We start from the raw sequence: 23,255 nt of genomic DNA, 5'->3' as shown, positions 1-23,255 counted from the left end.
ACCTCACTTCCTCCCCTCGCGCCTCCTCTGGCGCGCTTCCGGCCTGTGAGGGGGCACGCGCGGCGGCCGTTTGTAACGGCCGGGACGCGTTTTCCTCAGCGTTTTCCCGCCGCTATAGCCCGGTTTATCCGCCATGGGCCTCACCCGGCAGTACCTGCGGTACGGGCCGGCCGCGCTTTTCGGGCTGGTGGGTAGCGCCAGGGGTAACGTGGCCTTCGTGGCCCTGCGAGGCGAGCGGGGCCGCTTTGTGGCCGTGCCGGCCTGCGAACACGTCTTCGTGTGGGATATGCGGAAAGGAGAGAAGGTGAGAACGATACCCGGTGAGCCGGTGGAAGAAACTCTCTGAGACTCGTTTTGGGGTTTTAGAAAGCGGGCGTTCTTTATTGCAGCGCTGGGTGCACGGGGGATAATTCCGCCTAGCGTGCACGCCACAGCTTTAGCACTAACAGGTTATATAGAATAACTAATTGCATATTAATCAGATTGGTATACATCTACTTAAAAACGATTATGAGTGATTATCACAGTACTGCATGCATCCGATCCTGCGCAACGCAGGATCCATTTGAGTCGCAGGGCTGCTTTTGCGACCACCGACCCGTTTGAAGTTCTTGTTGGCTGTCCTTGAAGTCTTTATTCTTCTCCTTGTTCTTTGATCTTGAAGCTTAATGCGGTTCAATCACGTGGTCAGTTTCAACGTTGTTCTCATCTAGCCTACAGGAGCACCTAGTCATAAGAGCAAAGAGCTGCAAAACTTATGAGTAACTACCTCTACTAGTTAATTACTTGGCTATACTTTTGTTTATTGTTTCAGTCATAGTGTTAGTATAAGATCTCTAATAATTATTTATCAAATCTCACTTACACAGTCATCTAACAGCAAACCAGTTTCCACTGCTGGTACGAAATATTAAAACCATCAAAATATTTGGACATACCATACAGAATGTATGGAAATGTGCTATCAAGAGCGGGGTTTTCCCCTGTAGTCCTTCCTGGGGCTGCGGGGGGTGGTGAGGATCACAGAGGGGGGAGTGTGTGTTTGTGTAGTGTGGGGCTCTTTTGGACCACCTGAAGCAAAGGTACTGGTGTTAGTGGGCCGCGTTTTAAGGGAAATGTCACCTCCACAGCTTCCCCCTTTCTCTGTAGTCTCAGCACACCTTTGGGTTTGCTGGTGGTGCAAGTCTGCAGCTCTGGGTGCAGCCTGGCTGAATGTCACTGTTGATCCTTTGAGATTTGTCTTTGGTAGCTCAGCCGGGGAGCAATGATGGCTGTGACTGGGAAGCTGTTCTCTGTTTAGCTGGTGAGCAGCAGCAGCACTGTGTGAAAGTTCTGGGATGAAACAGGGAATGTCGTGGAGTTTGTGTTTTGCCTGTGGAACTGGGTTTCCCATGTGAAAGTTGTATCCCTTAGGGGGTTTGTGAGCTGTAACTTTAAGGACTTTGTCACAAGTTTACTCCTGTCAGATTCTGAAATCATTGTAAGTACTGCTGTCTGCTACAAACTGAATTCAGGGTTTGCCTTACAGCCCCTACAGTGTTGACTGCTGGCATGTTGTTTCTGAGATAGTTTTTATCATTCTCAAGTTCTTGTGCGGTCTGTGGAAAAGCAGCTCTGTCCTATACCTGAGAAAGGCCAAGCAAGAGAGGATGAGTCAGGAAGAAGTTTTCAGACTTTACTCTCAAACAATGTTCCTTGCTCTCTGGCACTTCAAATGCAGGGGCAGAAATTTGGGCTTCTGAGTTCCAGGCCTCATTCCGCACCAGTTTCCTGTCTGATTATGAGAAATTACTTCTCTCCTAGCTGCTGTCTGCCTTGTAAAATGGGGCTAATGACACTGTATTTTCTGCAGAGAGCTGAAAAATAAACTTCTAAAGTGGCAGAAGCACTCAGTTGGAAGTTCAGTAGAAGAGCAGAGTATATTCTTGCTGCTGTGCAAGTATCTGACTCTGAGATGTCATTTATCATCATTATACACGTTTTGTCTCTTAAAAATTGCAGGTTCTTATCCTTAAGGGTCTCAAGCAGGAGGTCAGTTGCCTCTGCCCCTCCCCAGATGGGTTGCACTTGGCTGTTGGGTATGAAGATGGATCAATCCGTGTCTTCAGTCTGCTAAGTGGAGAAGCAAATATCACTTTCAATGGACACAAGGCCGCAGTTACAGCCCTGCAGTATGACCATCTGGGTGGCCGGCTGGTATCTGGCTCAAAGGTGAGGGTTGCACATCTGGAGGACAGCTGTTTCATAGAGATGCTCCATGGAGAAGGCTGACCTGCACTAAAATGTTTGGTATTTTAAGTGAGCTGTGTGGCCTCTGCCTATAGGCAGAGAATAGCAGTGAGAGGAGTTAGGGCTGCAAGACAGGGATGGAGTTGGGGAGCCCAGGGCTGGGAGACGAGCAGGGGCTGCAGGGCAGGAGTGGGGTGCTAATAGAACTGTTAAAATGAAGAAGCTTGTGATGTCAGGAATAGCAAAAGCAACTCAAGCTGGGGCAGAGATGCATTTATTGGTCTGAATGTACCTTTGGGGAAGGCATGTCACTTGCATTAATCACCCCTGACATTCAAATTCAGAGTGAGAAGGCGTGCTCTCAGATAATCTTTTCAGTCTCATAGCGGAGGTAGACGTTTTGCAGAGACAAATGCCAGTCCCATGGAGACACTCTGTCTGTTTCAGGATACAGATGTCATCGTGTGGGATGTCATCAATGAGAGCGGTCTGTACCGGCTGAAAGGACACAAGGATGCTGTCACTCAAGTCCTTTTCTTGAAGGAGAAAAACCTGTTGGTCACCAGGTGAGCCAGGTGAAGCATAGTGGTCAATCAGGAGGGCAGCCATGGTTTTACTTGCAATTTAGACATCCTAGGTGCTACAGCCATCTGTATTTTCCTTCTTGACTCATGAAATCTCAGACCCACCAGCATCTTAGATGATCATACTAGAATATGATTTTTTTCACATCCACATATTTTTCTTGGTGCCTGAATCCAAATGTGGTAAGCGGAACTGAAATAGCTATCCTGAAAAGTAGTGTTTAGAAAAGGGTTTAACTTGCTGGTAAAATTTTTGTAACAAGGAATAGTGAGTATATGTTCATTACGTATGTAACTATTTTTGCTGTGTATCTTGAAGAATTAAGCAGACTTATCTTCTGTCTGTGTAATTCACACAGCAATGTGACAGAAAAATTGCTTCCTATAAGCTGTGATTATAGGAATTAATTAAAAGATGATACATGTTTTTTTGAGTTGGTTTTCAGTTATTCAGCATGAGCTGCTAGTTGACTGTATCCCTTTAATAATAAACGGTTGACAGAAGATGCTCTTGCTCAAATATCAGTCAATAACTTTTTATTTATTAATATGCTATGCAATAGCTTAATAAAAAAGTGCATGCAACCAGTTCAGTGTAAAATTAGAACAAGTTTCTTGTGCTTTTTTTGTTGTTTCAAATGGAAAAAGTAGTAATTTGTTTGTTTGGTAGATGATGCCTGTTTCTTAATACAATTTCAAGTCTTTGCAGGTCAACTTTAGAAATACTTCTTAATTCTCTCAGTAGCTAAATTGAGATAAAGAATTCCTCTCCTTTTTTTTTATTTTTATTTATTAACAGAGTAGAGATGTTACCCTGTTTTTCTGGAGATGCAAAGTTTTACTTCCTTACTTTAGATTAGTTTTTTTGCCAAAGCAGCTGACTGCAGTCTTTTGTGTACAGAATTTCTTGTGATATTTTCATATGACCAGTTTACAAGTACCTTTGGATCATATGAAATGAAAGAGATGGACTAACAGTAAATATCACTTGTAATCAGACTTTTTTGGTCCTGAGGGAGCTTAGTAGTGCAACAAGTTTTATATTTTGATTTAGTTGAAACTTACTGAGGAAAATAGGCTCTAACAAAGTTACCAAAAAATAAAGAAGGTATTAATTGTTGTAGGTTGTACTGACAGAATCTGTATAAATGTTGAAATTGCTTTTCTTGGGTGCTCTTGTAGTATTGGGGTAGCATAACATAACCAGAAATGTGTTTTTAAGGAGATCTAATCCTGTGGGGTCTTTGAAGGACTGAAACAGCTGTAATTCTCCATTAGGAGGAGCAGCTCCAAATCACTGTTCAAAATGAAGGAATCTGCTTTTCTTGTAGCCTGGTCAATGCACAGGCATGGCACACATTGCAAATGGGGAGGAAGGTTTTAGAGGCAGCTTCAGAATTGATCAGTACTTTGCTCTTAGTGTTCTCACCCTAAGTAAAGAGTATTGTTCTCACCCTAAATAAGTGAGAAAGGAAGCTGTGTGACACGGGGGCTTGCAGCTGAATCCAGAGGAGGAAGCAGTTTTCAGTGACTTGCTAGATACCTTTTTGCAGCGCCTTTGTATTGCTATACTTCATTCTTGCATAGCTTGCAAAATTCAGTGTCTAAGCAGCTGCTCTGTGATGTGTTCTGGCACATTTTGGATTTTTTGTATTTCTACCACTTTTCTAAACATGTGAGTTCTGGCAATCTTTCCTCACATCTTGAGTCTTTCTTTGTTCCAGTGGCAAAGACACATTGGTGAAATGGTGGGATCTGGACACCCAGCACTGCTTCAAAACTCTGGTTGGACACCGTACTGAGGTAAAGAGGATGTGTGGGGAGCTGTTGAGGTGGAGGGACTTTGCATTACATGCTATGGCTCACTTTGTGCTTTCCCTGCTTTCAGGAGTTGTAAACTGTCACCGTGATACATTTTGCTTGTCATTAGGCTTTAGGGATGAGCAAATGAGAAACTTCCAAACTTTCCAGGAGCTGTCATCAACATGCAGTGGATGACAATTCCAATACATGTGTCCCTGGAGGAGGTCCCAGCTAGATCCAGTCTCTACTTCGTTGCCGTTTAAATAAATCAATTAAAGATGCTCTGCTGTTGTTACGATAGTTAAAGGAGCCATAAGCCAATTCCTCACATTGTGCCTCTGGACAGGTTTGGGGGATGGCTTTGATATCCGAAGAGAAGCGGCTGATCACTGGGAGCGCTGACAGTGAGCTGAGGGTGTGGGATATTGCGTACATCCAGGAGGTAAGATATTCCCCCCGTAACCCCCGACAGTCTTGCCCAGCTGCTTGTCTTTAGACTAAGGTGGGACTGGAACATGTTAAAGCTGATTGATGTTCTGGGAAACAGTCAAAACAATGTCTTTGCTGTCTGAGGTGTCCAGAAGCTGCTCTTGGGATAGACTTTGCTGTTTTCTGTGTTTTGAGCTTTCAAGTGAAGCTATGACCACTTCCAGAACAAAATTTCTAGAGTGTGTCATATATTTCTGCCTTCTGGCTACGGCTAGAGAAGACAGTCTTGTGGATGGATGATAAGCAGGGGAGGACATGGAGTGTTTGATGCCTACAGGCATGCTGTAGGCCACTCTTTTGTTGCAGTGTATGCTAACCACTTGTTCCTCCAGGGAAATGAAGTGTGAGAGAGAAACCAGAACACCGTAGCTCATGTGGTTTAAGGTATTCCTTATGGTTTGTTTTGGTCTGTGAACAGGTAAAAGACCCTGATGAACCAGAATCCAAGAAAAGCAAAGGGTCTTCACCTCGAGCAGAAGACGACGCTGAAGATGATGAGACCCTAGAGCTGGATGAGCATCCTGAGGAAGTAAGCTCAGTTTTCTGTGCTGTCTGTGGGATCATGTATCTAACCCCATTTGCATGGTGCTGCTTGCAGAGCCAGCAGGAGTTTGAGTCACTCACACATTGCTTCTCTGTATTGGGTTTATACCCCAAGCGTCATATTTAGCCTGTTAGGGAAAATGGGGTAATTCTTGTCTTGCTTTGTAACATCTTCCTCAGCAGCAGTTGCTGCCTAATCTACCTGCAAAACTTCAGCAGAAGTATGTGTGCCAAAACACGTACACATGTTATCCTCCACTGAAAGCTTTTTCTTTGCCTTCTGTTTGAGGAGGACTAGCAAGTGTTTAAAGTTTGACAGTGTTAACAGAGCTCTTTCACCAAACAACACGGGAATAAAATAGTTACTAGCTGGTTGGCAGCTGCTGAATTCAGTGCTGATGCTCAGCTTTTCAGGTCAGTAGCAGAAGCTGAGAGGTCAGAGATGCACCATAACGAAATAGGGTGTGAGATTCGATTGCAGAAAGCTATTCCCACTTGTGCTGCTGGTGAAGACTTTACTGAATCTTTCTGGTGGAACTTTCTGGGGTCCTGCTCAGATTTCAGACTGCTTGTACTTACGGTAGATACCTGACCTTGTTAAATACTTTTCCAACTTCCTCTCCAGAGGATTTATCTCCCTTCAACCACCTGTTTAAGAGTCTCTGTTCTCACCTTCTCTGCCTCTTCTGACAGAGGAACTGAGCTCTGCTGCCTTTGTAGCATAAAAATTCAGCTCTGTCTCTTAAATGGCTATGGCTTGCCAAAAGAGTTAAGTTATTCTTCCACTGAGACTGTCAATTATTATTTTCAGCTAACATACAACAAAACATAAAGAGCTAAGCCTGTAGCTTACACAAATGCTTGTTTTGTCCCTAGGTTATCCTTGCTAGCTCTCCTACCAGTACCCTGTAGGTTCATTTCCCCCTCTTCTCCTCTTGACTTCCCTTGCCAGTATGTTTCTGAGTTTGCCTGAGATCATCACTTGACCTTTCAGACCAAAGTTGTTGTTCTTTCCGTATAGCGCCTTGTAAAGTGCAGCAAAGTTGGATCCATCATGCGGGAAGGGAGAGACCGAATAGTTACTCTTGCCACAGACCAAACGGGCAAGATTTTGGCCTGCCATGTAAGTAATGGGGAGGCTCTGCTACTGAGCTGTAGAGGAGGCTGTTAGAGACCTTGGGTAATTTCTGTAAGGGCCAGCCAGGGCTTTGCATGCCACTGACTTTGTTTGCTCTGTCTCTAGGGAACAGATGCTGTTCTGGAAGTGTTCTCTGTCCTCTCTGAAGAGGAAGTCCAAAAGAAAGTGGAAAAGAAAATGAAGAAAGCAAAGAAAAAAGCCAAGTAAGCAGTCTTTTGGATGTATTTGGATGCTGTCTGTGTCTAGAGAATGGTTAGAAAAGCCCTTCAGCAGCATGACACAGTGGTTGAACTCCAAGCAACTAGTCATTCTGTCTGTGCTAGCTGTTTTATTGGGGTCACTGTTCCTGTGCATTCTTGGTGCTTGTCTGAGCAGCGCTGCTCCCAGTGACTAGGGAAATACCTTTCTTTCTGAGTCTTCCCCCTGCAAAAACAGCTAATGTGTGCAAAGGAATGGACATAAAATGGGTTTTTCAGAGCTGCTCGTTTCTACCTGACATTCATATTTACACTGCTTCTGTGCATCAAATAAAGTCCTTGATAGGATGTACAGGAACGAGAGCTTCATCTGAGAAGTCAGAGTGACTCCGATACCTCATCTCCTGTTTTACAGCAGGCAGAGATATAGGTGAGAGCTATCTTAATGTTTACTTTGTGCGAAGTGTCTCTCTGGGTATCCTGGCACTAACAGCCCTTAGGGAGACTGAAGCACAGGGCATGTAAATCTGGAGATGCATTTTGACAATGGCAGAGGACTTCTTGTGAGTGGTAGGAGATGAGCAGAAGCTGATCTCCCTCTCAAACACAGCTTTCTGTTGTCTGTTTTGTATCCCATTTTTCTAATGTGCCTTGTTCAAGTGCTTTGGCTCTAGAGGAGGTTGCCTTTTTTTAAGACAATTTGTCTCTTTATAGTAGTCTGCATACCAGCATGAACTTCACTGTCTTACCCTGTTCTTAAATGTAGTTAGCGCTGTTGGATAAGAGGGTGGTTGTTTTCAGCAGGCTAAGTGGTTTCCTTATGTAATTCTCCGTCTCTGTGTTAGTTTGTTGGCTGTGCTAGGTTATTTGACTCTCCTCTATTATCTGACATTTCTAGACAGAACTCTGAAGAGGAGCCTGAAAGGAGTGTGGAGCTGAGCCTGCAGGAGGAGATTCAGCGGGTCACTAACATCAGAGCTTCTTCTAAAATCAAGTGAGTGGAAAGCCTGTTGTAGAGACTGAGCTGTGGTTATACAGCTACCTGGGAGCTCAGTATAGGGAGAGGTGGAAGAAGTTTCCCTCTCGACATGTTTTCAGCTTGGAGCTGGGAAGAGGCTTACCATGATCTCCTACCATGAGTCCGTTCACACCTCTTCCACAAGTGGTCCCTTTCTTGCACACTTCTGTGGCTTAGGGTGCACTTGTTTGTGGCATGCACTCTGTCTGTATTCCTCTTTCCCAGTTGTTCTTGATGTTTGATCCCTCCTACATTTTGTCTTATTGCCCCTGTGTACAGCTCTGATTTTGTCTAATCAAACAGGTCATTTGACTTGATTCTCTCTCCAAAAGGAGAGCTGAAGATCGTACTGCTGCTCCAGAACAACATAATTGAGTCGTACAACCTGAACCTGTCAGCACAAGTCCCACAGGCTCTCCGTGTGTCCAAGATAACCATTGGAGGCCACCGCAGTGATGTCAGGACATTGGCTTTTAGCTCTGACAACATTGCCATTCTCTCAGCAGCTGCAGAGTCTGTAAAGATTTGGAACAGGTACCCAGTCCAGTTGTGTCAGTCTCCCAGAACTCAGGGATGCTGTGTTCAGAGAGGCAGTGATAAGGAAGAGGGGATGATGGAGTAATAGAAAATAGTAAATGAAGTAAAGGAAGTAAATAGAAAACGATTTGACTTCCTTCCTTATTAGGGAAACTGAGAAACTATAGAGCTAAAACTGCATAATTAACTCGTTGAGTTTGATGCTGTAAAGCAGCACTGAGGCTAAGTTTAGTGGCAGTTATGGAAAGACAAACCTCTAAATGCAAAGGTCATACATAGTCCAGTATAAACTATTTTGTTGGGTTTGGTTTTTTTTTCCTTTTTAATAAGAGGTACTAACTGTTACCCTAAACTAGCTACTGCGTGTTCTTTAGGGAACATGTGGGTTTCTTGGCAGCTTATCTGAAGAATCTAGTATTGGACTGAGTAGGCTACTGTTTTGAACTGGAGTGTTGTCCCAGTGTTCCCTGAGGGGTGCTGATTTCAAGCTCTGTTTCCTTTGAGCATGCTATCTTATACTCCTCCCTCTTCCCCTGAATGACAGGAATTGCTGTTTGAGAACAGGAGCTCTGTCCTTGCTCATAACAGCAGTAAGTCATGATGGTGGACTATGTAATGGCATGTTTTTATGGAAAATGTTCTTAGCAGTAATGCTGGATAGCATTTGGGTCATAGGATGGTGGTGGTGTATCTTCTGGCCCCAGCTGAAAAGACAGCTGTGGGCAGAGGCCACTCTGGAGCATGTCTCACTTAGTGGGCCAGATTTTGTGTGCAGTAACGGGTTTTGGGCTCTTGCCTTTGTCCACAGATCGACCTTGCAGTGCATCCGGACAATGGACTGTGAATATGCACTCTGCTCACTCTTTGTCCCAGGAGACCGGCAGGTCATCATTGGCACCAAGGTAAATACTGTCCTTCTGCACTCCAGTCTGCCCAGGTCTGGAATTATGTTATGAAAATGTCATTAAGGCAGCCTTACAGAAAATGAATTGCACCTCCTGATCTGGAGCACTCTTAGGTGTAAAAACCGCTCTGACAGTCAGGTTCCCAGACTCATTATGTAGTTCTTGTGGCTTGAGCTGGACAGCTGGGGAGAGCTTTGGGAAGTCCCTGATGGAGATCAGGAGTTTGGCTGTCTGTGCATCTAATGAAGCTGGCTGTTTGGGAGATGGGATCCAGGGGTGCCCTCCTGCTAGGAGCTATTGTCTGTCTTGAAGGCGGAGGGGCTGATTTGTCCTCTGTGATGTATCTTCCTCCCCAGACAGGGAAGCTGCAGCTGTATGACCTGGCTTCTGGGAGTCTGGTGGAGACACTTAATGCTCACGACGGGGCGGTGTGGTCCATTGCTCTTTCACCAGACCAGGTAACTCACAGCCACCCTTCTAAGCATCGTCTGTTGCACGTCTTTTCATGTAGCTCTTTCCTGTAGTGCTGTGCTTGCACTACTGATGGGAGCATGGGAACCCCTCATCCTGGGAGGTGGAGGATGCAGGTGGTAGCATCTAAGAACTTTAGCTGTGGATACTTGTGCATCTTGATGAAATATCTCTCTAGTCGTGTGGCAATGAGTCTTTGTGCTGAGTGGCCCATCCTCACCACCTCATCTGGCTTCTGCATGATTGGGAACACTTGGACTTGCCTGGTGGAGTCCATGTGTGCAGCAGTACTTACCTTGTGGGTGTGTTCCAGCTATGGAGACCTTCAGCCCCTTGTAACCTGATGCAGTGGCTGATTATTCTCCTTGTTAAATTTGCTGCTTGGTTGCTGGATTAAAGATCTCGTTAACATAGTGATGTTTTTTCTTTTGTGTTGTACTCTTCTTGACTGACCAAATCACCCTCCCCATGTGTCTGATGGTCATGAGGCTGAACTTCTCCTGTCCCTGCAGGATGCGTTTTCTAGGGTCTTAATTGTTCTTTTGATACTTTTTAAGTTACTGTAGTCTTTTTTTGCTGGTGGCCCCAGAATCTGGGTGCACTGTGTGATAGGAATTAAACCAATGCCAAATGCACCAATGCCTTTTGAATCCATCCAAGGACTTAATTAGCTCTTTTGATGATGGCTCTGCAGCGAGAATGTGTATTCAGGTAATAATCCATTGTGTCCCTCAAAGCTCATTTTGGGGCACTGCTTTGGAGGAGGCATATATGTGGGGCTTAGATCCTTGCTTCCTAACATATAAATTAATGTTTTGGTTCTGTTTGGGTGCTCTTTTTCAGATAGATTGAATAGCTCTGACATTATATAGATGTAGTTACTTGGTTATTTTTTCTCGTAATGCATAAAAGCTGTAAGCAGTACAGTGTCAAGTTATTAGGTATTTCTCATTTAAAATTCAACTTTGAAACCTCTTAGTAGCTGGTCTTTAATCCATGGAGTATGTGCTCTGTTGAAGTATATTATCCTAGTTTTGTAATGAAAATGTAACACAAGACCAAGAGGCATGCCTTGCATGAGCAACACTTACTATTATCAACTACAGCTTTAATCTTGGAAAAGGATAATCCCTGTCAAATTAATGTTCCATAAGGTTTTTTCTCCATATTCAGTTTACTTTCTCTGATGGAAACTGCAGTTACTTGTTACTTCTGTTGACCATGGTCACAGTTGTCAGGCTTGCCTGTTTACTTTGTCTGAATTACTGTGTTACATTAGTTTCTTCCTGGATCTCCCTCAGTTTTTTTGAAGTTGCTGAGAATGGACATTGACAGTTTAGAGAGTACCTCATTCTGCTCTGTAAAAGTCTTGGATTCCAGGGATCTGAACCATTGATTTATAAATGTCTGACATAGGTAGCTGCTTTTTGACAGCCTTGTGAGTTTTTGGAGCAGTTTTTCATCACTGTCTTGTAATCTGATTATGGTATGTAGCTTTTCCCTGAGCACAGCAGATGAGAAATATTTACTGAGCATTGCTGTTTGATAGTTCTCATACTTCCCTCTAGAAATGGGTCAGTACTACTGAAAAGATCGTTTTCTTTTTAATGTTCCCATTTTATATGCACACACCCACTCTATTTAGCCTAACCACCCTGGCTGTAGAAATCTGTTTGTGTCTTTTACTCCTTGTATCAGTTTTTCTCCATTACCACAGTTCAGGTTCGTACTGGTTTCTATCAATTTCCACTTTCTTCTGTTTGTTGTGTATGCCTTTCTTACTTTTCTTACATCGTCATGTTGCGCTAGAAACCAGAGTGGTTTTTAGTGGAATCAAAACCATAGCAAGTAATATACCTGCCTGAGATTCATTCACCCTACAGATTAAAACATATGGGCCAGATTTTACCCTTGTTCTTAAAGTAAAAAGGATAATGTTGAACTGTTCTTCCTTTAGAAAGCCATGCTTGTGGGTTGGTGGTAAGGTGTCTGTGATCCAGTAACAGTGAGAGTGTCAACTTGCCCACAAAACCCAAGCATGTCATTATACAGCTGAGAAAACTGCTCTCAGTCCCAAAGTTTCAGTCCATGTCTTGATTTACATTTGGAGTCTTTGTTTTACAACTCCCTGCCAGAGCTTTTGAAATTGTTGTTGTTGCTCAGCCAGTGGGTAACGTATGCTCCAACCAGAGCAAGTGCTCCTGGTGGTGTCCACTTAATCATTAATACTGTAGGAATGTGGGACGTTTCAAAAACCTTGTGTGTTGACAGCTCCTTGCTGTAGAATTTGTCTGGGTTGTAGCAAAGCTGGTTTCACAATAATTCTTTTGTTTTCCCCTGCAGCGTGGCTTTGTGACAGGAGGTGCTGATAAATGTGTCAAGTTCTGGGAGTTTGAGTTTGTGAAGGATGAGAGCAGTGTTCAGAAAAGGTGAGAAAATAAATCTTTCTAGACTATGTTCAGCTGCAGTATCCATTGTCACTGATGGATGCTTTGGCCTTCGCTGTGCACTGTAAGAAGTGCCCATGACAGGTATGTGGAGAAGAGTGTGAGCTCAGTGCTGTTTTGTGAAGGTCTGAGCTTAGCTGTGGAAGGGCACTTGCCACATTCTGATCCCTTGCTTCTGTGTGAGGTTGAGCTTCTAATCACAGGATGGACCTCCAGATCATTAAACAGTAAATTGGGCAGTGAAGTTTATCAGCCTGCAGTGCCGTGCTTATTTCCAGTCCCGTCTTGTTCAAGTCATAATGAGGAATGAGATGCTGCGTGTTAGAATTAACTTGCTTTCCCAGTGTGCAATGTGGGAGTTGTATTCATACCTCTTCCCAACTTGTTTGTTTAGGGTTAACAATTGTTTTTTTTCCTCCTCTTGTTGTCAGGCTTTCCATGAAACATGTGCGCATTTTGCAGCTGGATGAAGATGTTCTCTGTGTGCGGTACAGCCCCAACCAGAAACTGCTGGCTGTCTCCTTACTGGATTGCACTGTGAAGATTTTCTACGTTGACACACTCAAGGTGCATGTCCAAATGGGCTGTGAGTCTGTGCAGGGAGTGATGTAACTGTAGCCTTGAAAGATCAGGAATACATAGGAAAAGTGTCTATTTATTGCGGGACACTAGTAAGAATCAGAGAGACCATGCATCCCACTTCGGGTGCCTGTTTGCTAGCAAACTGACAGAACTGTGGCTGGGCCACACTGGGGAGAAAATCCATTTTTAATCTGGAAAGTGTTGTGAACCTGCAGGTGGCAGGGTTCACTCTAAACCCTGCAGGCATGGTGGTACTCCAGAGCTGTGAGGCACTGTAAGAGTGGGGATGGATGTGTCACACATGACATTAAATAGGGCATAGCAGAGGCAAAGCCTGGGGGAGGAGAATCTTCCTTGTGAGTAGCATGTGGTGGTTTTACAAGTTGTATATTAGCATGTGACTGTTAGGGAATGACACAAGACAGACCAGCACTGACAGACAGGCAAAGAGAAACAGAGATGATCTCCATAGGCAGTGGCGATTAGCACCAGATTTAGCTCAGCTTGCTTGAGCACTTCCACCCTTCTCTCACTCCTGCCATCACGGCCCTGCTGCTAACAGTGTTCAGGGCAAGAATGAAAGTGGGGCAGTACTAGAGAGACAGAGCTCCTGAGGTAAAGCAGAACTAGCCTGGAGCTCGAGATTTTTGCACATCTCTACCCAGCATATTTAACTGAGACACCTTTCTTCTGCTTCAGTTTTTTCTCTCTCTGTATGGACACAAGCTGCCAGTGCTGTGTATGGACATCTCCTACGTAAGTATCATTAGGGCTGTGTGTTAGGTAGGACTGTGGTGATATGGATGACTGTGAGAATCTCTGCTGGCAGCACAGCCTCTAGGATAATGTTTTCTTGTCACCTCCTTGCTCCCAACTTAGCAGTTTCTTGATGGGACACAGCAAGCCCCTCCTTATCCCACGGTCCTGTCCTCACTGGGAGGGGTCATGGAGTAGCGGTCATGACAGAACTGACCAGGGCATTTTGTGAGTGAGTGGAAATCAAAATGCTGTGGTGGTTCCCTACCCTCATCTGAAGAGCTACAGCCTGCTCTCTGCTAAAGTTACTGAGTGAGAGGAGCCTGAATTCTTTGTCAGTGGGAGCAGAGAGTAGGTGCTGAGGTGGAGCAGTTTCTTCATGCCTGGTCATTCTTGGGCTGCATCTTGCTCTGGGGTGTCCTTGGAACGAGGCTCATTGGAAGCCAAAAATGTCAAGATATAGCTAAGGTCTTAAATGCCTGCAGAGGTTCAGAAAAGAGCCAGAATGCTCTCAGTGGGCTGTGCCAGTACCACAAGCATGGTCCACCCTGGTGAGAGGAGGTGGAGGGATCAGGAGGGCATGTTTTGGGAGCCAGGTGTCCACCTACTCAGCACTGCTTAGTCACTGGTTCAGCAGCAATTCCTCATGGGGCTGCCAGCCAGCTACCCACACCCTCCTCTCTCTTTGTTGCTCTGTAGGATGGGACTCTAATTGCAACCGGCTCTGCTGACAGGAATGTGAAGATTTGGGGCTTAGATTTTGGGGACTGTCACCGCTCTCTCTTTGCCCATGATGACAGGTCAGTCAAATCCTACAGCATCTCTGGGCTGTGGGCTATCTTTTCTCTAAGGGGTTGTGATCCAGCAATAATCGTTTTGTCCAGCATGGAGTGGGGAGAGGTCTGCAGTATTCCCCAAGTAGGTGAATTTGAACCTTTTTCCCTTCCAGTGTGATGTATCTGCAGTTTGTGGCGAAATCCCACCTGTTCTTCACGGCTGGGAAGGACAGCAAGATTAAGCAGTGGGATGCAGATAAATTTGAACACATCCAGACACTGGAGGTAGGAAGTTTTGGAGACTGTTGAAAGGAAGCGTTATCCCTGCACGAGCAGCACATCCCTCAGGGGCTGGGAGCTGGGTGGTGTTTGTGTCTTACTTCTTCTGTCTACCACACAGGGGCATCACCAGGAGGTGTGGTGTTTGGCACTCAGTCCCAATGGAGACTACGTGGTGTCGGCATCCCATGACAAGTCCCTGCGCCTCTGGGAAAGGACGAGGGAGCCGCTTGTTTTGGAAGAGGAGAGGGAGATGGTAAGAGTTGCATCCTTCCTGCCAAAGACAACTTCCAGACCTGTTTTCTCCCCAGCAGGCAGATTCTACTCCATTTAAGCATGTGTTCTACTCCATTTGAGCATGTATTGTGAGAATTCGTAAACTCATAGGACTTCAGTAGGAAGGAAACTGTAGTCCAACCCCTTGCTTACTACTGCAGGATAACCTTAAAGCTGTATCGAACTGCTCAGAGACTTGACTTGATACATGAACATCTCCAAGGAAGGAGATTTTTCCAGGCTGTCTGGAAGCACCTGTTCAGTGCTGAACTACAGCTGGGGATGGCAGATGCATTTTGTTTCACATACCCAATTGGAAATTCGCTTGGAACAATTTGTAACTCTTGTCTTTTCACTGTATCCCTCGGAGGAGTCTGGCTCTGTCTCCCCTTCTTAAAGCAGTTCTCAGACCGCAGTGAGGGAAGGATGTAGAAATATATGCAGAAGTGGATGAGAAACCTGTAATAAATGTTTTGGGTTGGTGTGTTTGGTGGGGGTTTTTTTGTTTGTTTGGGTTTGTTTTTTTGTTGGTTTTTTTTTTTTTTTTTTTTGTCCCAGTGTGTTTGCAGAGAGCTGAGGTGACCCATAGGCAGCATTTTGATGCTAGGACAACCCTGGGACTTTTCTAGGCTTTTTTCTTCTGTGCTGTGTGCCAAGTGGAAGGTCTGGTGCTGAATTGCTGTTGTCTGTGTCTCAGCTTGGTGGGCTGTCAAAGGGCTGTTGCTGCATCCAGAGCAGAGACCTTGATTTCTTTCCATCTGGGAGACTCCAGAGTTCTCCATGGGGTTGGGACCAGGGCCAAGTGGGCATTTTGCACTGGCATTGTTGATGTCTGCTGATTCGTCCTGGTTTTGCAATGGGCTGCGTGAAGCTGCAGGTTCCCTTGCTGAAACAGTCTGGAAGGGACTTGCACCCTTGCTTGCTGCCTGCTCACCAGTGTTAATACGTTGTGTTCTCATCCACTGTAGCAAAGAGAAGCTGAGTATGAAGAGAGTGTGGCGAAGGAAGAGCAGCCTGTGGTGAGTTGCACCATCTGAGTGTGTGTCAGTCTGACTGTCAAAGTCTGGAATAATGACATCGCTAAGAGGCATAGAAGAGGTGTCAGGGAGGACTGATAATTTTCTTGCTTTGAGGAGGTGCAGAGGGGAAGTGCTGCTGAAGCTGTGGTTGCCCCATGATGCAGCTGACTCTGGTACTTCCTACAGACAACTTCAGGAGAGTGTGTGGAGCTGGCCAAACTGCTACACAGTAGCTGTGAACATTGAAACCTTGCTGTGCTCTTGCCCTTCCTATCTCCCTGTTTCCAGCTCTGTATCACGGCTGGGCTGCCTTCTGACAGCTGCTTCCCGGTCCATGCAGTGCAGGCTGGGTGGGGAAGCCTGATCCCTCTTGCTCAGTTGCTTGGGTTGTGTTGCTGATTGTTTTGACACTGGTGGGATCACTCGACCTCTGTTGGCAGAACAAGAGCTGCGTTTACCTGCCTCTGGGAGCTCGGTGTTAGCACAGTGCCTCTGTTCCTGAGGAAGAATTGTGCACTTGGGAAAGCTTGTATTTCTGCAGATAAATGACCAGTTTAGGGAATGGGGCTGATGTTTTTCTTAGTATGGACTGTGGTATGATGCAGGGGGTGCCTATGTCTTATCAGCTGCGGGAGGAGGGACCTGCAAACCCTGTATTTTGTAGGTGGCTGGAGAGACACAAGGAGAGACTGGGCTGGCAGGAAAGAAGACTATTGAAACCATCAAAGCGGTAAGATTGTGTGGGTCTGCCAGCATTGCTTTGTGCCTTATCAATCTCTCAAGGAGGGAGGCTGTCACAGAGTGGGAGCAGTAGTTTGAAGAGGAGTAACCTGTGCTGTCAAATAAGGGCAGATTGCCTCTGCCTACAAAGAGCAGTCTGTCCTGCTCTGTGGGCAACAGGGAGGGGTGTGACTCTGGAGAGTCGTGGGCCAGGAATTATCTTCTCCAGAGATCTCTCCAGGGAATGAGGTGTGATGTTCCTGTAGCTGCAGCTTTCTCTGCCAGTCACGCATGGGACAGAAGGGGCTGCTCTTGCCCTTTTGGGGTTTGCAGCACAAAGGAGCACAAGGCAGCTGGGACGTTGTCTAGGCATCGGGCCTCTCCTCGAAGGCCTGCCTGGTCCAGTGGGCATCTGTGGGAGGTGGAAATGTATTGCAGTGCCCGAGGTACACCCAGAGGTACACCCGGAAGGTGTTGGGGTGGGTAATTTCATGGCTGCAGATTTGAACAGTCTGGTGCTCCTGTAAATACAGAGGAGATCCTGAATCTAAATAGTTAAAATGGCCTGACACTGGCTTGTGCCTCAAAGGGGAACTGCTTGTGGGGGGTAGAGTTCAGTGTCAAGGCAACAACTGAAGCTGCAGCAGAGAGCACCCGGGGCAGTGGGGGCAATGTGGAAGGTGTTTGACATCTTCAGGACATGACTGATGTGCTCAGGGTAGTGGTGCAGTCTGGAGTGGAGGGTATCTTTCTGAGCAAAATGTCCTGTGATGTCCTGTGGAAGCAGCCCCTCCGCTTCCACCTCCATTTGTCCAGTTGGACTTGAGCATTGCTTTGGCTTGTCTGGTGTCACTGATGTGCCGTTCTTGTGCCGCACAGGCTGAACGGATCATGGAAGCTATCGAGCTGTACAGAGAAGAGACGGCAAAACTAAAGGAACACAAGGCCATATGCAAAGCTGCAGGAAAAGAGGTAAAAGACTGAGGAATGTACAGTCCCAGGGTGTATTGGGTGTATTCTTCCAGCTCAGGTGTAAAGGCTCAGCATGCAGATAAAATCTGGACAGTTGGGAATAGCAGAGATTTGCTGAAATCTTGGGAGAGCAAAATGGCACTGTGCCCTTGGGCATGGTTGGTGGTGTGTTCTTTCCAATGATCTTTATGTTTAAAGTCACAGTAGCATCTAAGTTTTATCCCTGGGAGAGCATGCTGCTGCAAATTCATCCCAAAGCCTATTTTTTGCCTTCATGTCCACACTCCCTGCTAAATAAGGGGCTGTGATGCAAGTGAGGAAAGTGACAATTAAGAAGTGGAAGAAAATTAATACATGTTTGAGTGAGTCATATACATTTGAGAATGAGATTGTCTAGTTGGCTGCAAATGAGGCTTTCAGCGACATTCTGGGGAGGGTAGAGGTGTGGGAATTGCAGGAAGGCACTTGATAAAAGCTCTCTTCTGCTGTGGGCTGAAGTTTTCTCTGTGAATATGCATTTGTACACAGCACACCTGCCTCATTGTAACCCATTCTGTCTCTCCAGATTCCCTTTCCTGTGAATCCCATTCTCCGTGCCTATGGAAATATTACGGTAAGTGGAATGCCCAGGCCACAGGCTTTGGGCTGTTCTCAACTGGAGTGGGGCTGGTTGATTTGCTGGCTGAGCCAAAACACTGGTTGCTGTGGGGAAGGGAGGACTGATTGGTTCAACTTGAAATGAAAACTCAAGCAATTCTGCTTGTGCAAAGTGAACACAGTTTGGGGTTTTTGTGTTTGGGATTTTTTTGTGTTTTTTTTATATCTTGCATGTGTGTTACAAAAGTTTCACCCCAACAGGGTTAAACATAACGCTGAGAGTAGCCATGACCTTATGTACCTTATCATAAGCCAATGGTTTACAGTGTTCTCCAAGATATGGGAAAGCTAGTTCAAACCTTGCCTGTGCCTAAGGGCACACTCTCCTGCTGCCAGGAGGGTGCAGTTGCCATCCTAGAGCATATTCCAGAGGAGGTGTGCCATCTTAGACAAAATACCTGAGCATCCACTGGAATGCGTAATTGAGAATCCATGTCACCGTGTCCCCCACCGTGTGACATCAGTAAGCACTTAGCCAGAGCCATTCTCTGCCTTCCTCCGTGAATATAGGCATGTTTAATTGCAAGTCGAATAGATTGAACAGGGGTGAATGAAATCTTATGGCTTAGTAGCTCGCAATTTCTTTGGAGGCGGGTGATGTTTGATTGACTCTCACTGTACAGAGAAGGGAATTTGAACCTGTTTCCAAAATCTTGGAAGGATGTGCTAGTCTAAGTGCTACTGGGTAAAACATAGCCACAAGTTATGACATGTCCTAATATGTGGTGAACTGACCATGATAAGCATTCGATATGTCAGACCATGAACGAAAATTCTTCATGCCCTGTCAGTCGCTTATCCGCTTTCTTGGGAGAGACTCCTGCTTGTGGAACACTTGTCCCAACGTACCTACTGTGTTGCCTTGACTCAAGAAGCAGGAGCTGGAAGCTCATGAAGGCTTCCTGACCCTAAATCACTGTCTGCAGCTGTAACCACAACAGGGCAGCTCTGAGCGAGGCAGAGCTGTGGTGTAGCTGCCCAGGTTTATTTCTATGGCATTGGTACACCAGTTACTGATTCCATTTCTATTGCTAAAGAATTTACATTGAGAAAATTCTGTATGGTAGTTAAATGTCCAGGTATCGCAGGCTAGAGCTGGTGCCTTTACACACTCATGTCATACTAGTATGCAACAGTTTTCACTGAACTCTGAGAATTTCTTAGTATACAGAATACACACAGGGATGCATAGATTTCATTGATAAATAAAAATCTACTACTCTGATTAGTTTTGGTTGTCCTAGTTTATTCCAATGTATACTCCTAAGTTGCATTTTTAATTACTCTTAGGAAGATCCTTGTTTTTCCTTTCTCTCCTTTTCTGAAGAGTATGTCAATGGTAGATGAAACAGCCTTTTGTATTCTTCTAACCACCTGTAATCGCCTTACAAGAGCCCTTCTGTCCCTTCCTCCATGATTATAAGTATATTAAATTGTAACAGGTGTGAATGAAATCCTAACTTAGTAGTTAGACACTTTTTTTGGCAATTCCCAGCTCTGCTGTGTATCTGCCAAACACTTTCAGCACATAAACAGGAGTAGCAGGAATTAAGTCTTTGGTAAATGAGTTTGTATAAGGTTTTATATGTATAATTTGTCTGTTTCACTGAGATTTTTATCCAGATTGTACAAGATTCATTGAACTGAACATGAGACAATTTAGCTGGTTGAATATAAATTAGATTTTTCACAATATTGTTCACCAGTTTGGATTAACCTGAGAAGGCTGGGTTTATGTTTTGGGAGGGACGGTTTCTCAGACTGGCAGCTGCTTGAAGCTGAAGGGGTTTCCTCTGTTATATTTAGCTTGATCTGTCCATCTCACAAGACGTGACTGCGTGTTTTCAGCTGGGTGAGATGGACCTTAAGGTACATGTTTGTCCTAGAATGTTTCTTGATATGCAGAGCTGGTGTCTTTCCTCTCTTACAGCCTTCTGCGTACGTGCTAGAAGTTTTCAAGAAGGTCAAGTCGAGGTGAGTCCCAAGAGCCTTATTGCTGCGAAGGTTTGTGACTGAGTATTGATTTCTGGGCCCAGGACTGTCTGGGGTCTCATGCTGGGTAGGGGTAGTGCTAGAGAGTCTGGAGTTACTGTTCCTGGCAGCCTCTTTTGGAGCATGCATGGAACTGAGGAATGGAAATTGTTCCTTCCATGGGGAGTGCTGGATGAAGCTTGTGTATGTGAGTTGACTGCTTGGAGATGTACATGTATGTGAAGAACAGCTTGGGGATGCTGAGGAGGGAAGACTGTGTGCCTGCTCCCTGTGCCAGAAGATGTCTGCTGGCCTGGACTGTAGTCTGTGCAGATGCGCTGTGCTTCGTGCACAGCCACAGACAAGCAGTGATGAATGCTTAGCACAGCTTTTGTACCAGAACCCACCTATACGGAAGTGTTCCCTGCTCATCTGTAGCAGTGCAGTGGCTGAGGCTAATATTTCTGTCCCTTTGCTTTCTCCTAAGTGAGCTAGAAGAGTCTCTCCTGGTGCTGCCCTTCTCTTACGTCCCTGACCTGCTCAGACTCTTCAATGAATATATTCACCTGGGTTCAGAAGTTGAACTCTTGTGCCGAGCTCTCCTCTTCCTGCTCAAGTGAGTCTTTCCAGATCTGCTAGTCTTGGTTTGGTTGCTATTGCTGTCCAGAACCTGGACCCGAGGAAGCCCTAACGGGGGTCTGGTCAGTAGCGGACCGGCCGATTCCTCCAAGACCCTCGTGCTGGTGCGTGTCATGCACTCACTTTGTGCCAGTTACGTTGACAGAGAGGTACCCCTTGCTCCTGTGCTGTGAGACAGTGCTTTGGGAATATACCTTGTTTCATGGAGCCACAAAGATGACATTGCTTGCTGTGAACACGTGTAGCATAAGAACATGGTGAAAATTTGGGCTTTTTCATATGTCTCTGGGTCTGAAGCTCTTGGGAAGCATCCTTGGGAATAAAGACATGCTCTCTGCAGGAGATAAGGAATCACTGCAGCCCACAGTGAATGGTGTGTGGGAATGGATTGATCGGATGCAGAGTGTTGATGTGCCCAGATGGGGTTGCTGGTCCTGGTCCCCCAAGTCTCATTGGTGTGAAAGATCCTGCATCAAGGCTGAAGCGGCACTGTTAACTGGCACAGAGTTATTGTAGTGCCCGTGCCCTCAGAGAGCCCTTCCCCTTGAACTGCTGTATGTTGAAGAGAAGCTTCAGAAAATAGCTTTTCCAGATAAATTTGCCCATGCCTGTTATAGAAGGCTGGTCTGGGGAGGCCTAATTTAAGAAAAATCCTATGTCCAGAACATTCAGATGCTCAGGAGAGGGGCTTGCTGATGTTTCTAAGAACAGTACTGCAATATATTGCTGTCTGCTTTGTTCCCAGGATACATTTTGGGCAGATCACAAGCAACCACATGCTGGTGACAGTGATAGAAAATCTGAAGAAAACCACCATCTCCAGAGTCAGTGAGGCCCGGGTGAGTGTTGCACCCTCCTCTTTTCCAGGATCTGGAATAACAGGATGGGCCAATGTCTGGGAATGTGTGTTGTCTGTGGTGTCCAGTAGGAACGTTAGTTGGGGGACTGAGCCCATTTCACCTTCCTCCTGTGCAAGCAGTCTGCCTTTTCCTAATGCTCTTCCTGATGTGAGACTACTCAGTGATGAGCCTGTGCTCGTGCTCCCTCCCTCATTTACTCTTGGCTTTCTTTGATGTATGTGTTTGGGCTTTGGGTTGCTAGTTTCTAAATATGTAGGAGGTAAAGAAACTATTTCTCTTGGGCTTTTCTGTGGGCTACCAGTCTCTCAAATAATGCAGACTGTGCATCTTCCCAGAGGCAACTTAAGGTGCCTGCCAGCAACTTGGCTTTCAGAAAATACAGTGGATTATAGCTGCTCTTAAGAAAGAACTGTGGGGAACAGAGTGCAGGACTGACTGTTCTCCTACTTGGATGAAGTCAACATTTAAATAATGTTGCTTTATTTAAATCTGTGGATTGTCTTGCTTTCATAATTTCTTAGTAGAGGGTGGCCAGTGCAGGACCCTCTGCCCCGTAACAAGCTGAGACGTGTCCAACGGTGTGGTACTGGTCTGTCTCTACAGGATGTGCTGGGATTCAACATGGCAGGGCTCCAGTACCTGAAGAGGGAGATTGAGGCCAAGGATGAGGTGACATTTTTTGCTGATGCTACTGACCGTTTTGAGGAGAAGAAGAGAAAGAGGAAGAAGAAAGAGAAGATGGTTCTTGCAGTGCTCTAGCATTTGCTGCCCAAGACCCAGAGCACCTGCATGGGGTCATTTAACGTCAGTGCTGGCTGTGGAAGTGTTCTTGGGGCTGAACATCTGTGATGATGTCCAGTGACTGGGACAAGGTCTGTCCCCTCCCCATGTGGTATAACCCAGCATATAACCCCAACTCAGAATGGTTGATGAACTCTGTGGTCTGCTGCAAATGTACACATTTGAACTATTTCTGAGGCGACTGTCAAAGGCGCATCCTTTTCCTCCAGTGGAATGCCCATTAGAAATGGAGTCGATTTCTCCTGCGGAAGCGATCAGCTCATTCTGGCAGTGTTGATTCAATGGAGTGAATCCAGCACATGGACTGCTGGTGAGACCATGCCCTATCCAGGGAAGGCAGTGGGCAAGATTTTACCCTGTTTTGACACCTGCTGGTGGTTTGTGGCAGTACTTAGAGCCTCTGGGCAAAGCTATGTGACTTCTGCCAAAGTGTGAGAACTTGGTCTACAGCCACTCGCTTTTTACTGGGACAGGGAAGAACATGGCTGCACTCTATTTAAGCCATATTTATATATGCTTTAGGACGCAACTTTGTTCCTGGAGTTTTGTCCTGATGTTTCTCTAGTAAAGCCTCAGCTGCCTCGCC

General features: G+C 45.6%; 1 protein-coding gene across 1 annotated transcript; it reads left to right on the top strand.

Annotated features, from left to right (window-relative positions):
- Positions 1-26: 26 nt before the first annotated feature.
- On the top strand, positions 27-23,249 carry WDR3 (WD repeat domain 3). The gene is made up of 26 exons (XM_049824474.1): positions 27-304; positions 2,002-2,211; positions 2,677-2,795; positions 4,538-4,616; positions 4,963-5,058; positions 5,524-5,634; positions 6,670-6,771; positions 6,892-6,989; positions 7,882-7,977; positions 8,305-8,535; positions 9,347-9,440; positions 9,800-9,901; positions 12,258-12,343; positions 12,793-12,928; positions 13,643-13,699; positions 14,399-14,499; positions 14,649-14,760; positions 14,876-15,010; positions 15,999-16,049; positions 16,714-16,779; positions 17,649-17,741; positions 18,307-18,354; positions 20,329-20,372; positions 20,857-20,985; positions 21,754-21,847; positions 22,472-23,249. Exons 1-26 carry the CDS (start codon positions 134-136, stop codon positions 22,625-22,627), a joined length of 2,817 nt encoding a protein of 938 aa, XP_049680431.1. The 5' UTR covers positions 27-133; the 3' UTR covers positions 22,628-23,249.
- The last annotated feature ends 6 nt before the right edge of the window (positions 23,250-23,255 follow it).

Source organism: Accipiter gentilis, chromosome 21, assembly GCF_929443795.1.
Source record: "Accipiter gentilis chromosome 21, bAccGen1.1, whole genome shotgun sequence".
Classification (NCBI taxonomy): domain Eukaryota; kingdom Metazoa; phylum Chordata; class Aves; order Accipitriformes; family Accipitridae; genus Astur; species Astur gentilis.
This window is presented reverse-complemented; position numbering and strand designations above follow the sequence as displayed.